The sequence below is a fragment of the Pyrus communis genome, chromosome 9, assembly GCF_963583255.1.
Source record: "Pyrus communis chromosome 9, drPyrComm1.1, whole genome shotgun sequence".
NCBI classification, from domain to species: domain Eukaryota; kingdom Viridiplantae; phylum Streptophyta; class Magnoliopsida; order Rosales; family Rosaceae; genus Pyrus; species Pyrus communis.
Window position 1 is genome coordinate 16,563,857 of NC_084811.1, and position 16,776 is coordinate 16,580,632.

At 40.1% G+C, this 16,776-nt stretch overlaps 1 protein-coding gene across 1 annotated transcript in view; it reads left to right on the forward strand.

Annotated features, from left to right (window-relative positions):
• The window catches only part of LOC137744432 (uncharacterized), a gene marked incomplete at its 3' end in the record, with an annotated part of 33,087 nt that extends 16,654 nt beyond the window's left edge, over window positions 1–16,433 (forward strand). The window contains exons 3-4 of the mRNA XM_068484248.1: window positions 1,261–2,010; window positions 15,684–16,433. Coding sequence (XP_068340349.1) covers window positions 1,261–2,010; window positions 15,684–16,433 — 1,500 coding nt within the window. The remainder of the gene's footprint in view (window positions 1–1,260; window positions 2,011–15,683) is intronic.
• Between the last annotated feature and the right edge of the window lie 343 nt (window positions 16,434–16,776).

Below are 16,776 nucleotides of genomic sequence, written 5' to 3' on the forward strand. Positions count from 1 at the left end.
ACTTCACGTCCTAATCTGCCCAATGTACCTTTTCCTCGCAGGTTCATGCAAGAAAAAAAGGAAGAAAGCGAGAAGGACATTCTTGAAACGTTCCGGAAAGTGCAAGTGAACATACCGTTTCTCGATGCAATCAAACAGGTTCCAAAGTATGCTAAATTCCTCAAGGACCTATGCAATACAAAGAGAAGAAGGGCAAACAAAGAGGTAGTGAAGGTAAGCGAGAATGTGTCCGCTGTTTTGCAACGTAAGCTGCCTACCAAGTGCAAAGACCCCGGTAGTTTCACGATTCCTTGTGTGATTGGACATAATCGTTTTGAACATGCCATGCTTGATTTAGGTGCATCCATAAATGTCATGCCTTATTCTATTTATGCATCTATGAATTTGGGTGAATTAAAACAAGATGGTGTAATTATACAATTGGCCGATCGTTCTAACGCGTATCCAAAAGGAGTTTTGGAAGATGTGCTTGTGCAGGTGAACCATTTAATTTTTCCGGCTGATTTCTACGTCCTAGACATGGAGGATTCAGCCCATTCTACATCTTTGCCGATTCTCCTTGGTAGGCCATTCATGAAGACGGCCCGAACGAAGATTGATGTATATAAAGGCACCTTGACAATGGAATTCGATGGGGAAGTGATTGATTTTAATATTTCTGAAACTATGAGATATCCTGTTGATGACCATTCTTGTTTTTCCATTGATGTTATCGATTCTTTGGCGCAGGTATACCTTGAAGAATTGAACGAGGACGCCCTGGAAACAACCATCACTAAGGCCATAGAGCGCAAAAATGAAGGATTTGGGCCAATGCAAGGCCACGGCAAGGAGGAGGAATTCTTTGCAATGGGTTCTAGTGAAGAAATAATTGAGGTTGTGGCAGCCCTTGAGTCATTGCCACAACAATATGGTAAGGTTCCACTCTCACTTTCAAATTCAGTTTCCACTAAGATGCTACCTTCTGTTGTTCAGGCACCATCGCTTGAACTTAAGCCGTTGCCGGACCATTTGAAGTATGTGTTTTTGGGAAAAGGCGAAACATTGCCCGTCATCATTTCATCAAGTCTCACGGCAATGGAGGAGGAGAAGCTTGTGAGGGTGCTGCGAGAGCACAAAACGGCCATAGGGTGGACTTTGGCCGACATTAAAGGAATAAGCCCTACCACATGCATGCACCGTATACTTCTTGAGGAGGGGGCTAAACCAACTCGAGAGGCTCAACGCCGTCTCAACCCTCCGATGATGGAAGTGGTGAAGAAGGAAATAATCAAACTTTTGGATTGCGGAGTGATCTACCCTATCTCCGATAGCCGTTGGGTCTCTCCAGTTCAAGTCGTTCCCAAGAAGTCCGGAGTAACTGTTATCAAGAATGATGAGAATGAGCTCGTGCCTACACGCATTCAGACTGGATGGCGGGTATGTATCGATTACCGGAAGCTAAATGCCATGACTAGGAAAGATCACTTTCCTTTGCCATTCATCGACCAGATGCTCGAAAGGTTAGCCGGTCATGCTTTTTACTGTTTTCTTGATGGATACTCTGGATATAACCAAATTGTGATAGCCCCGGATGATCAAGAGAAGACCACATTCACATGTCCCTTTGGAACATTTGCTTTTCGTCGCATGCCATTTGGCTTATGCAACGCACCGGCCACTTTCCAAAGGTGTATGGTAAGTATATTTTCCGATTTTGTTGAAAAGATCATTGAGGTTTTCATGGATGATTTCAGTGTATTTGGGAGTTCATTTGATAATTGCTTGGATAATCTGACCTTAATTTTGAAACGATGTGCTGAAACTAACCTTGTCTTGAATTGGGAGAAATGTCACTTTATGGTGAAACAAGGTATAGTTTTAGGACATATTGTTTCAGAAAAAGGAATTGAAGTAGATAAATCGAAAATAGACCTTGTACGTCACTTACCCTCTCCTACTTCGGTTAGAGAGGTACGTTCGTTTCTTGGCCATGCAGGGTTCTATAGGCGTTTTATCAAGGACTTCTCCAAGATGTCCAACCCTCTTTGCCGATTGCTTCAAAAAGATGTGCCATTCAAGTTTGATGAAGAGTGTAATTCGGCATTTAACCAACTCAAGGAGAAGCTAGTCTCGGCCCCCATTATTGTACCTCCAGATTGGAGCCTTCCGTTCGAGCTCATGTGCGATGCATCCGACTATGCATTAGGAGCTGTTCTAGGACAAAGAAGAGACAAGCGGCCGCATGTCATATACTATGCCTCTCGGACACTTGCAAAACAAAATTGATTCTCAGTTGGTCTTTCGATAAGTTGTGAAACTCAATGCTCCAAGTTAATTAGATCCACTTAGATTAACTTTCAGATTTCCCTAAATTCGTTGGATTGAATGGAATACGCATTACAACCAAATTATTCTTAATCAAAGTCCCTAACTATGGAATACGCATGATAGAGACATTCAACAAAGATCATTAAGTTCAACGGAAATCATAAACATCGACGAGGCATTCGTTACTATGGAATACGCATGAAACTTATGCCAAGAATTCGTTTAACGCGATTGTTTATAAGCAACCTCCACTACTTGTGAATATAAGTTCATAGCGATTAGGTGAAATTCACTTATATTCTAGCGTCATATTTATGCATGAAAATTAAGCTTGCAATCTCAATGAACAAACATAAATAAGTTATCAATCAAACAGTTAAACGAATTGAATCCACAACTTATGAAATTCCAACCAAACGTAATCAATTCAAATTGCAAATATAAACATAGTTTCGAATCACCCCCTAGCTAAAGGGGGTTTAGTTCCTCATAACTTTGAAATTAAAGAAACACCTAAACATTCCAACAACTCAAACGTGAATTGTATGAACGTTTAGGCACTCTTCTCTTCCCTTCTCATACGTACAAAACAAAGAGAATTAAATTTAAACTTTGAAATCAAAGAAACACCTAAACATTCCAACAACTCAAACTTGAATTGTATGAACGTTTAAGCACTCTTTTCTTCCTCGTTGTTGTAGCACAAGGTCTAAGGTGAGCTTTGGGGATTATGTGAAGTGTTTTGGAGGGATGGGAAGTGGTTGGATAGTGGCTGCAATGAAGGAGAAAAACTGCACAGAAAATGGAAGGGGAATTGCGGCAATGGATGTGTATTTGTGTTGTGTGAAGTGTTGTGAATGGAAATATGAGATATGAATTGAATGAATGAATGCAAGGGTATTTATAGGAGTAGTGGAGGGAACATATGGTTGTTTGTTTAAGATGCAAGTGGCTAATTAATGATGGAAAAGTATGTGATTTAAAGGATGCAAAGTGAATGAATCATGAATCATTGTGGATGAAAGGTGGAAGTGCATGTGTTGATGACTAGGTTAGTGGGTGGAAATCTGAAAATGGCATATAGGAATGGGAGCTCACGGTTTGAATGTGTAAAGTGTGTGTGAATGCATGTGAAGATGCAATAAATAATGCATGTAGGGTTAGGAAATAATGAAGAAATGCATGTGAGATGTTTGGAAAGGAAATGGGAACCCATGGCAATGAAGTTGTTTTGTGTTGTGAATTATGATGAATGCATGTGAGTTAAAGAGGGAGAATGTGGTGAAATGATGAAGTAGGAAGGTGGAAATGCATGTGAGATGTTTGGAAAGGAATAAAGAATGAATGGTGGAAATGTGAGTGAATGATGTGCATGTGTGAGAATGCATGTGGAATTAAGAGGAGTATGGAAGTGAAATAAATGAATGATATGTTAAGTGATAAGTGAATGATATGTGGTGAGTGATAAGTGAATGGTTTGATAAGTGATAAATGAATTAGTTTAAAGGGCTAGGGTTTAAGTACATAGAATGGGCCTAAAATAGGTTGGTTTGTATGGCATAATGTGTTTGATTGGGCTAGAGCCATTGTTTTGTGTCTTCAAGTGCATACAAGGCCTTCAAATTCGTCCATCCTCTTGGCTCCATGGATAAGCTATCCAATCCATGCCCAAAAATGCTCCAAATGGCCTCAAAATGCACTTTCTTGCTCCCTAGGCCCTTAGAACCTGAAAACACACAAAAGAAGCATAAAGGACTAAAATAACGAGAGAAACATAACGTAAATGCACGAGAACAAGCCATTTAAGTCGCATGAATATGCTCCTATCAAATACCCCCACACTTAGCTTTTGCTAGTCCTCGAGCAAAACAGAATAAAAACAAATAAACAAAACGACACTAAACACGTAAAACACAACCTAAACCTTCCAACAACCGTCTTAGGGATTTCCAATGCACATGACAAGTTAAAAATCATCATTCTCACAGATTTTAGTCATCTTCACATTTAAGTACATTCTTAATCATAGTCACCATATACTAGTTCACAATTAAGCATTTAAAACCATGTTTTGAATGTAGTAACATGCCTTAGAGAATTTGCTCAATTCCTTTCAAGATATGCACTCAATTTTTACTCAGATTTTCTAACTACACACCCTAATCTAGTCATATGTGAGAAGATTGATGTAAACATGAAAACGACACTCACATATATGTATCACAAAGAACGCAAATTCTGGAGTTAATAATCAATTTTAGATATGATCTCATGAATAGAATGCTACTACTTAGACGCGAGAACCAGTGACACCATAAGCTCATACCAAGTTCAAACTCCACAAATTGAAATACACAACACTCAAGATAGAAGTCAAGGGTTGTAACGGGGCTTGGGGTATGTGGATAAAGAAGGGATATGGAAAACAAAGGTTCTTAAAGAAATAGTGAGCAAAGCATTTTAATCAACTTAGAATTCACTTTTGAATGAAAACTCAACTTTTGAACAAAAAGGGAGAATTTAGACAATTTACGCCCAGAATTGGTGTTTTGGAACCTTTCTTCAATCACTTATTTTTTTTTTTTTTTTTTTTTTTCTTTTGAATCTCAAAACAAAAACACTTAAACATTCTCTCCCCCACACTTATTTTCTTTCATAATGTAACTCAAAAGGAATTCAATTAAGTCATGCTCACTATCTTTTAAGAACAAGGGTAAGGACGGTCATATTCTAGGTTAGGTGAAGATAAAGTGGGTAAACAAAGAACATGGGTTAACATGGCTCAACGGGGGTAAAACTTACAACATATACGAAATATGGGAAGCGAGGCTATTTGGCTATGGTGGCAACTACACAACTTCATCTTGATATATGTTATGCAAATCAATAACATGCTTTGAATGAAATGGGCATGAGTTCTAGCATTTGGAACTATATGATGAAACGCCTTCTAAGTAGTAACCAAGCAAAGAATAATGAGATCATGCAACGATTTTAGAAAACAAGAAATCACAGATTATACTCTCCAAAGAACGTTATAGGCTCAAGTCTCTCAGGGTTGTAGCATTTGTTTGAGTTCCTTCCTTCAGGCATGTTACAAAAACTAAATTTTCTTTTATGATTGCATGTGAAGTTATACATTATAACCATAACCAAGCATATACCAAGAGTAAATCAAACTTTTCTCTATGTTAATAACTCTTTTTAACAGTCATGCAATTACAAACCAAATCCTTATCATTGTGTTGGAAGGTATCCTAAGACACAAACACACACACAAAAACAACTTTAAAACAACTCTTTTTGGGTTTTTCAAAACAATTTTTCAAATTTTTATGGGATTTTCGAATTTTTAAGACAAAACACACTAAAACAGTTTTAAAACAGTGAGAAACAACATGTGAAGTGATAGGTGATAAAATCCAACGAATTTGCATCAAATATACTTAGTTACTCCCCCACACTTAAATCAAACATTGTCCTCAATGTTTTAAGCATAGATTCACACAAAGCATAAGTAAATACACAAAAAGCACTTAAACATACTAAACATGGCATAATGTAATTAACAAAGAGAAGAGTTTAGAGACGCAAATCTGGTTATAGAGTGTAAATTCCATCTTCTCTTTGTTGATTGCATTGAGGCTTGATCTTGATGATTCCACAGGCTTACTCTTGAACTGGTTTCTGCCCATCGTTGATTTTCCTTTGTGCTACTTCTTGAACTGGGCAGCAGGATGGTTCTTTTGGTCTCCCCCGAAGGTCTGAGCTTATCCCTTTTATCTGTTTCTTTGTTCAATCTTTCCAATTCGTATTGAAAAGGGTTGGAGGATAACTCAGCCTATGTTTGTCTCCACATGCTTCAATGTATCATTTGCACTTGCCTTACTCGCTCCCCTTTGCAGAAGTGGTCCCTTCTCCGGAAGTGTATCAACCGTTGAAGATGACTACTCGAGAGCAACGCTAGGTAAGCAATCAGGAATAGATTCCAGACAGTTGGCTCCAGAACGGAAGACTGACTCCAAGTGCCGGCTGATTGCTTGTTTTACTTTGCCATGCGAGTAAGAACAAGGACAAAGAAAAAGACAGGGAAAGAGCATGATATGAGATACTTTTGCTTTTGACCTTGATGATATGAGATACCTTTGCTTTTGAAGAAGCGGTGAATGAATCAGCACATGTATTTGTTGTGCTGTTTCCTCCTGGGTCATATGTACTCCAGGCATCTGGTATCATCTTTGGGGAAGAAGAAAGAATTGAGTCTTTCGAAAGGCTTTGCTGGGAGTACGCCCTCAGAGGTGAGGGAGAGTTGGGCATTTTTCTTCAGGTTTGCCCTGCCATAAAAGACGAAGGTCGACATATATAGAGATAATATCAAGTGGTGGTACTTGTTACCTTTGTCGACAAACGTTTTGATCCCGCAAATCTGGCTTTTTGAAATAGTGGCGCCTCTTCGATCTCTGAACACGCCTCTTCGATTTCTGAGCAGGCGCCCCTTCGATTTCTGAACGACGCCCCTTCGCTTTCTGAACGACACCCCTTCGCTTTCTGAACGACACGTGGTAGTGCAGATGCGGCTCCTTTTGACAAAGCTGCACGCGTCTTCCGAAAAGCAGAGAAAGCGTCGCCGAACTTTGCGCTTGTCGGCTAAAGATGTGTAGTTGTGATGATGGCCTCCACGTGTTGTCTGAAAAGAAGAAATCTTTTGACAAAGTTGAACGCGCCTTCTGAAAAGCCGAGAAAGCGTCGCCTAAATTACGCCGGAGATTCCGGCTTTTTTTTTTTTTTTTTTTGAATTGGTGGACGCGTCGCCTTGGCTTTTTTATTGAGCTATCAATCACCACAACAAACACACTCTGCAGATTTCCCATTCTTGAAAATCGACTCCGGCCCTTTGAAATTTAACTCCATCCCTTTTCTTTGAACACTTTTGAAAAAATGGCAAACTCATCGAACCTTAGCTTGGAATTGAGCCTTAGCAGTGATACGGGCGCGCCGCGTCAAGGTAACATATGGCGCCCTTCTTTCTTTTCTTCTAACGGTCCTCTTTCAGGTGAAGACTCTGTGATGCAGGACGCCACAACAGCTACAATAGTAGCTAGGAACCTCCTCACTCCAAAAGATAGTAGGCTGCTGTCAGGACGGTCCGATGAGTTGGCCGTTCAAGAGTCCCTCGCACTTAGTGTTCAGTGTGCGAGTTCTGTGTCCAACATGGGCCAACGCCTGCTTGCCCGCTCCCGTCAGGTGGAATCATTGATGGCAGAGGTGGAAAGTCTCAAGCAGGAGATCCAGCAGCTGAAGTATGAGAATAGAAGTTTGCACGTGTTTGCAAACAACTATTCGACGGGCATGAAGAGGAAGCTTGATGAGCTGCAAGAGTCTGAAGGTCGGATTCACAGTGACCGTGAAAGGTTCTCGTCTTTCCTCCAGAGGCACCTTTTTCCTGGCTCATCCAGCGCTTGGCCAAGTATTGAGGCCTGGAATGCTCTATCTTCGATGCCTCCCGCTCCGATGCCTTCTGTTCCTACGCCTTCCGCTCCGATGCCTTCTGTTCCTACGCCTTCCGTTCCTACGCCTTCCGCTTCAAGAGTAAAGCCACGTAGTGGGGCCTCAAGCAAACAACCTTTATGAAGCATCATCTTTCTTTGTTTAGCACTGCCTATCAATAAATCAAACATTTTCTCAATGTTACAATCATAGACTCACACAATTAATAAACAAACAAACAATAACAACTAAACAACCTAACAAGGCAGAAACGAAATAGCAACAAAGAAAAGAATTTTTTTTTTTTTTCTTTTTTTTTTTTTTTTTTTCTTTTTTTTAAATTTTTATCAAATTTTCGGAGTTTTATACCAAGACACTATAAAACACACTAAAACACTCTAAAAACGCTTAAAACAGCAAGAAACCACATTCTAAGTGAAAGGTGAATAAATCCCACGAAATTCATGCAAATACAAATTGTTTACCCCCCCCACACTTAAATCAAACTTTGTCCTCAATGTTTTAAGCAGAAAGTCACAACAGAGCAAGCAAATAAACAAATACGAGAAAGAAAGCAAAGTAAAGGCAGTAAAGAAAAAGAAAGGAATAAAAATAAGTCTCTTAAAGGGGTTTCCAAGTTCTTCTCTATTCGGATGCATGGGTTGCCTCCCACGAAGCGTTTTCTTTTACGTCTTGCAGCCGGACGGTACCTCCGTTTAAGCTTGACTAGGTTCCACGGCATGGAGGGGTACCTCCTCCACGACATGCTCCTCAAACATCTCGTAATAGGGCTTCAATCGATGCCCATTCACTTTGAATTCTTGCTGCGTCCTTGAACTTTTGATTTGCACTGCACCATGAGGGAAAACATTAGTAACAACAAACGGGCCAATCCATTTAGAACGCAACTTACCAGGAAACAAACGTAGGCGAGAGTTGAAAAGTAACACTTTCTGCCCAACTGTGAAGGTCTTGGTTCGAATCATTTTATCATGGAATGCTTTGGTCTTGGCTTTGTACATTCGGGCATTCTCATAGGCTTCATTCCGAATCTCCTCAAGTTCATTCAATTGGAGCTTCCTATGAACTCCCGCTGCATCTATGTCCATGTTGAAAGTCTTCACGGCCCAATGTGCCTTGTGCTCTAACTCTACGGGCAAATGACATGGCTTACCATAGATGAGCCGAAAATGTGACATCCCAATGGGTGTTTTGTATGCCGTACGATATGCCCACAGTGCATCATCTAAACGTAAGCTCCAATCCCTCCTTGTTGGTCCAACGGTCTTCTCCAAAATTTGTTTGATTTCTCGGTTAGACACCTCGGCTTGGCCATTTGTTTGAGGATGGTAAGGTGTGGAGACCTTATGGTTGACATGGTACTTTCTTAGCAACGCCTCAATGGTCCGATTGCAAAAGTGAGACCCTCCATCACCACTCCCCAAACCATTCACACCATCAAACTATCCCTAGACCTTGTGCTACAACGAAGAGGAAGAGAAAAGTGCCTAAACATTCATACAATTCAAGTTTGAGTTGTTGGAATGTTTAGGTGTTTCTTTGATTTCAACGTTTAATTTCAATACTCTTTGTTTTGTACGAATGAGGAATGGAAGATAAGAGGGCCTAAACGTTCATACAATTCAAGTTTGAGTTGTTGGAATGTTTAGGTGTTTCTTTGATTCTCTTTGTTTTGTACCATGAGGAACTAAACCCCCCTTGGTTAGGGGGTGATTCAAATATATGTTTATGCTTGCATTTTGATTTGATTACATCTAATTGCGTTTCATAAGATGTGGATTCAATTTGTTTAACCGTTTGATTGATAACTTATTTATGTATGTTTATTGAGAATGCGCGCTTAATTTTCATGCATGAATATGACGCTAGAATATAAGTAAGTTTCACCTAATCGTTATGAACTTATATTCACAAGTAGTGGAGGTTGCTTATAAACAATCGCGTTAAACAAATTCTTGGCATAAGTTTCATGCAATCCATAGTAACGAATGTCTCGTCAACACTTATAATTTTCATAGAGCGTAATGATTCTTGCTTGTATCTCTTCTATGCATTCATGTTGAGGACTTGTGGGGAATGTTTTGAATGGTTGTAATGCGTATTCCATTCAATCCAACGAATTTAGGGAAATCTGAAAGTTAATCTAAGTGGATCTAATTAACTTGGAGCATTGAGTTTCACAACTTATCGAAAGACCAACTGAGAATCAATTTTGTTTTGCAAGTGTAACATGTGTGGAGAAGAACCCCTTGGCTATTCCATCATCCATATTTTTATCACATTCATATTTACATTTTGCCTTTAATTATATTCTGTCTTTTTAATTTAATATCGTCCAACCACAATTCCCCCCCCCCTATTTTGTTAAGTCTTAATCATTCGTATTTGTTTTATTTTTGTATCTTTAAGCTTTTGGAGTCATAAACAATTGCAAATTCGTCTAAATCAAGTTCTAGCTTCTATTTGAGTCAATTTGATTGTTTTAGACAATTTGAGTTTTTCAAAGCCTTTCTGAGTCATAGTAGTCTTGTTAAGAGTATTTTAATTTAGTTTTTATGTTTTTAAGTCAATTTAGAAGGTTTTAGCAAGCCCTCCTAATCCCCGGTCTAGAACGATCCCTCACTTATCCATTCTACTACAATTGTCAAACGAGGGTTTAATTTGAGTGTCAAGTAAATCTCGCATCAAATTTTGGCGCCGTTGCCGGGGATTAGAAAATTTGCTAATCCCTTGGATTGTTTTATTTTCGTTTGTTTTTATTTTATTCCAGATTCTTAATCTTGTTTTGTTTCTTGTTTTAGGTACTTGTTTATGACTCGGAGTTCTCATCCGATTCGTGAACATATCCTGGAGTGATTGGGTTCTTCGTCCGGCTGTGATGCGAGAATTATACGCACACAAATTAAACCCTCTTTTTATCAATTGTAGTGAAGAATGTTCTAAGGGCAAAGTATGCAAAAGGATGCCTTTTGGAGCCTTTTGGAGCAAATTAGAGATTGGAATGGATATCATATGCTTGGAGCCAAGAGGATGGACGAAATTGAAGGATTCCTCCTCCATTGCAGCCACATGCACATTCAATCATTCACACCAAAACCTTGCACATGCTTTCCCATTTCATTATTCATTCACCTTGCAGCCACTCCACATGCATTTCTAGCTTTTCCTTTGCATTCCCCCTTTAATCAACACATACATCCATTCACCACAGAAATAAGGCCTTTGTGCCAGAAATTCACCCATTCCAAACACTCTTCCATAAACTCATCCATTGCAGAAATGTAGACCATCAAACTCCCTTGTGCCGTGCTCTCCCTTACAATCCAAACACCATCCTTCCATTTCCACCACTCCCCAAACCATTCACACCATCAAACTATCCCTAGACCTTGTGCTACAACGAAGAGGAAGAGAAGAGTGCCTAAACATTCATACAATTCAAGTTTGAGTTGTTGGAATGTTTAGGTGTTTCTTTGATTTCAACGTTTAATTTCAATACTCTTTGTTTTGTACGAATGAGGAATGGAAGATAAGAGGGCCTAAACGTTCATACAATTCAAGTTTGAGTTGTTGGAATGTTTAGGTGTTTCTTTGATTCTCTTTGTTTTGTACCATGAGGAACTAAACCCCCCTTGGTTAGGGGGTGATTCAAATATATGTTTATGCTTGCATTTTGATTTGATTACATCTAATTGCGTTTCATAAGTTGTGGATTCAATTTGTTTAACCGTTTGATTGATAACTTATTTATGTATGTTTATTGAGAATGCGCGCTTAATTTTCATGCATGAATATGACGCTAGAATATAAGTAAGTTTCACCTAATCGTTATGAACTTATATTCACAAGTAGTGGAGGTTGCTTATAAACAATCGCGTTAAACAAATTCTTGGCATAAGTTTCATGCAATCCATAGTAACGAATGCCTCGTCAACACTTATAATTTTCATAGAGCGTAATGATTCTTGCTTGTATCTCTTCTATGCATTCATGTTGAGGACTTGTGGGGAATGTTTTGAATTGTTGTATGCGCTAACCCATCCAATTCAATAACGTTAGGAAGATTTGAAGGTTAATTAGTGCATCACGGTTAACCCGGGGTGTTGAGTTTCATGGTTTATTGAAATGCAATTGGAAATCATTTTATTATGCAAGTATAACATGTATGGAGATGAACCCCTTAGCCATTCTATCATCCATTCATTCTATTCCATCAAATTCGTTTTACAAGCTGTTTAGTTTATTAACTTGTTTTGTTATTTCAATTTTCGTATAAATCTAAATCCCCCTTTACTTTAATGTCCAATTTAGTTAGAAATCAATTTAGTTTGTGCTTTTAAGTGTTTTGATTCATTTTATTTCCCAATTTCGTCCAAATTCACCAAAGTGCTCAAAACTGCCCAGAAAGTGATTTTAAGGCAGTTTTGAGTGTTTTGGGTGATGTTTGAGTCTTTTGGTTTGTTTTAATGTTTTAAGTGTTTAGTTTTACATTCTTTGAGTTAGTTTAGTGTTTTATATTGTGTTTTTACGTTCTTGATTCATTTTATTACTTAATTTCGTCCAAATTTGTGTTTGTGCTCAAATCTGCCCAGAAAGTGGTTTTTAGGCAGATTTGAGTGTGTTTGTGTTGTTTTGAGTCTTTTGGTTTGTCTTAGTGTTTTAAAGTTTAGTTTTGCATTCTTTGAGTCTAGTATAGTGTTTCATATTGTTATTTTACGTTTTTGAGTCAAATCCAAGTGGTTAACAATCCCTCCTAATCCCCGGTCCAGAACGATCCCTACTTATACATATACTACAATTTGACGAAAAGAGGGTTTAATTTGTGTGCGTATAATTCTCGCATCAAATTTTGGCGCCGTTGCCGGGGATTAGCAACTTTGCTAATCCTTTGTCTTTATTTTTATATTTTGTTTTTCGTGCATTCTTATTTCAAATTCTTAGTTTGTTTGTTTCCTTGTTTTTTTTTAGGTACTGTGTATGACTCGTAGCTCTCGGCCTATTATAGAGAACATCTCCGACTTTGACGGTGATTTTGAACGCACTTTGAGGAGAACGAGGAGTCAACAAGAGCCACCACAACCACCACCACAACCTGGGCTTGAAGAAGACGAAGTAGGTGTAGAAGAAAAGCCCACGGATCAAATTTTTGAAGAAGAACAAGCCATGGCAGCAGATAATAGAACCATCAAGGAGCTTTCGGCCTCGGGTTTGGATAATGCATTGCCTCTTTGTATCCAATACCCCACGGCTGCAGAGGGGAAGATTGAGGAATTTGAACTCAAATCCAGTTTGTTACACCATATTCCGAAGTTCCATGGCTTGTCTATGGAAGACCCCAACAAACACTTGAAGGAGTTCGAGGTGGTTTGTTCGAGCATGACCCCCGTCAATGTGGATGGGAGTATATTGAAGATGAAGGCCTTTCCATTTTCACTTATGGACAAGGCCAAAGATTGGCTCTACGAACTAGCCCCGGGAACTGTGACTTCGTGGGAGAGTATGAAGCGTGCTTTCTTGGAGAAATTCTTCCCTACTTCGAGAGTGATTCTCCTACGGAAGAAAATTAGTGGTATTCAACAGAATCATGGCGAGACATTCCCGGCTTATTATGAGCGCTTCAAGGGCCTTGTAGCTTCATGTCCTCAACATCAAATGAAGGAGGAACTTCTCCTTCAATATTTCTATGAGGGCCTCCTTCCTATCGAACGTCAAATGCTTGATGCATCAGCGGGAGGAGCATTGGTGGACAAAACACCAAGGGATGCCAAGATTCTCATAGCCAACCGAGCGCTCAACGCTCAACAATATGAAGGAGTGGGTCAAAGGGAAGCCCCACGACAACAAAGTGTAAATGAGGTGAGTGCTATTTCTGAAATTCAATCACAACTTGCTAATCTTACTTCTCTTGTTTCTCAGGTTGTGATTGGTCCAAAAGCACAAGAACACCAAGTTTGTGGCGTGTGCTCAATTCAAGGGCATCCATCCGACAATGCCCTCAACTAATCGAGAATGGTGGGTGGGAATCTGCCAATCCAATTGGTTTCCAAGGACAAAATCAAAACAACCCATACTCGAACACTTACAATGCCGGATGAAGGGACCATCCAAACTTCAAATGGAGGGAGCCACAACAAGCTGCCCAACAAGGAGGATTTAGGCCAAACCCCCCTGGTTTTTATTCCAAGCCGTATGCACCCCAACAACCCCAACAACCCCAACAACCTTCGACATCATCTCATTCAGGTACGTCCTTGGAAAGTGATCAAGCTATGCAATTACTAACCTCTATTTCGCAGGGGTTGCAAAATCAAAACAACCGGATAGCAAATAACGAGAAGGAAATGACGGATATGAAGAAACAAATAGGGCAGATTTCTGAGTTCCTTGGACAGATTAGAGAGCAAGGAAAGCTTCCTAGCTCAACCACAGTCAATCCAAAGGGAGGATTCGAATCCGCCAAGGCCATCACCCTAAGGGGTGGAAAAGAAGTTGGGACCGAGCCAAACAATCCCAAATCTGCCCAGAAAGTAGATGAAGAGACGACACAACCTGAGGCAGATCACCCTAACTCGGCCAAATCAGGTAATTTAAGTTCAAATTCATGTACTTCACGTCCTAATCTGCCCAATGTACCTTTTCCTCGCAGGTTCATGCAAGAAAAAAAGGAAGAAAGCGAGAAGGACATTCTTGAAACGTTCCGGAAAGTGCAAGTGAACATACCGCTTCTCGATGCAATCAAACAGGTTCCAAAGTATGCTAAATTCCTCAAGGACCTATGCAATACAAAGAGAAGAAGGGCAAACAAAGAGGTAGTGAAGGTAAGCGAGAATGTGTCCGCTGTTTTGCAACGTAAACTGCCTACCAAGTGCAAAGACCCCGGTAGTTTCACGATTCCTTGTGTGATTGGACATAATCGTTTTGAACATGCCATGCTTGATTTAGGTGCATCCATAAATGTCATGCCTTATTCTATTTATGCATCTATGAATTTGGGTGAATTAAAACAAGATGGTGTAATTATACAATTGGCCGATCGTTCTAACGCGTATCCAAAAGGAGTTTTGGAAGATGTGCTTGTGCAGGTGAACCATTTAATTTTTCCGGCTGATTTCTACGTCCTAGACATGGAGGATTCAGCCCATTCTACATCTTTGCCGATTCTCCTTGGTAGGCCATTCATGAAGACGGCCCGAACGAAGATTGATGTATACAAAGGCACGTTGACAATGGAATTCGATGGGGAAGTGATTGATTTTAATATTTCTGAAACTATGAGATATCCTGTTGATGACCATTCTTGTTTTTCCATTGATGTTATCGATTCTTTGGCGCAGGTATACCTTGAAGAATTGAACGAGGACGCCCTGGAAACAACCATCACTAAGGCCATAGAGCGCAAAAATGAAGGATTTGGGCCAATGCAAGGCCACGGCAAGGAGGAGGAATTCTTTGCAATGGGTTCTAGTGAAGAAATAATTGAGGTTGTGGCAGCCCTTGAGTCATTGCCACAACAATATGGTAAGGTTCCACTCTCACTTTCAAATTCAGTTTCCACTAAGATGCTACCTTCTGTTGTTCAGGCACCATCGCTTGAACTTAAGCCGTTGCCGGACCATTTGAAGTATGTGTTTTTGGGAAAAGGCGAAACATTGCCCGTCATCATTTCATCAAGTCTCACGGCAATGGAGGAGGAGAAGCTTGTGAGGGTGCTGCGAGAGCACAAAACGGCCATAGGGTGGACTTTGGCCGACATTAAAGGAATAAGCCCTACCACATGCATGCACCGTATACTTCTTGAGGAGGGGGCTAAACCAACTCGAGAGGCTCAACGCCGTCTCAACCCTCCGATGATGGAAGTGGTGAAGAAGGAAATAATCAAACTTTTGGATTGCGGAGTGATCTACCCTATCTCCGATAGCCGTTGGGTCTCTCCAGTTCAAGTCGTTCCCAAGAAGTCCGGAGTAACTGTTATCAAGAATGATGAGAATGAGCTCGTGCCTACACGCATTCAGACTGGATGGCGGGTATGTATCGATTACCGGAAGCTAAATGCCATGACTAGGAAAGATCACTTTCCTTTGCCATTCATCGACCAGATGCTCGAAAGGTTAGCCGGTCATGCTTTTTACTGTTTTCTTGATGGATACTCTGGATATAACCAAATTGTGATAGCCCCGGATGATCAAGAGAAGACCACATTCACATGTCCCTTTGGAACATTTGCTTTTCGTCGCATGCCATTTGGCTTATGCAACGCACCGGCCACTTTCCAAAGGTGTATGGTAAGTATATTTTCCGATTTTGTTGAAAAGATCATTGAGGTTTTCATGGATGATTTCAGTGTATTTGGGAGTTCATTTGATAATTGCTTGGATAATCTGACCTTAATTTTGAAACGATGTGCTGAAACTAACCTTGTCTTGAATTGGGAGAAATGTCACTTTATGGTGAAACAAGGTATAGTTTTAGGACATATTGTTTCAGAAAAAGGAATTGAAGTAGATAAATCGAAAATAGACCTTGTACGTCACTTACCCTCTCCTACTTCGGTTAGAGAGGTACGTTCGTTTCTTGGCCATGCAGGGTTCTATAGGCGTTTTATCAAGGACTTCTCCAAGATGTCCAACCCTCTTTGCCGATTGCTTCAAAAAGATGTGCCATTCAAGTTTGATGAAGAGTGTAATTCGGCATTTAACCAACTCAAGGAGAAGCTAGTCTCGGCCCCCATTATTGTACCTCCAGATTGGAGCCTTCCGTTCGAGCTCATGTGCGATGCATCCGACTATGCATTAGGAGCTGTTCTAGGACAAAGAAGAGACAAGCGGCCGCATGTCATATACTATGCCTCTCGGACACTTGCAAAACAAAATTGATTCTCAGTTGGTCTTTCGATAAGTTGTGAAACTCAATGCTCCAAGTTAATTAGATCCACTTAGATTAACTTTCAGATTTCCCTAA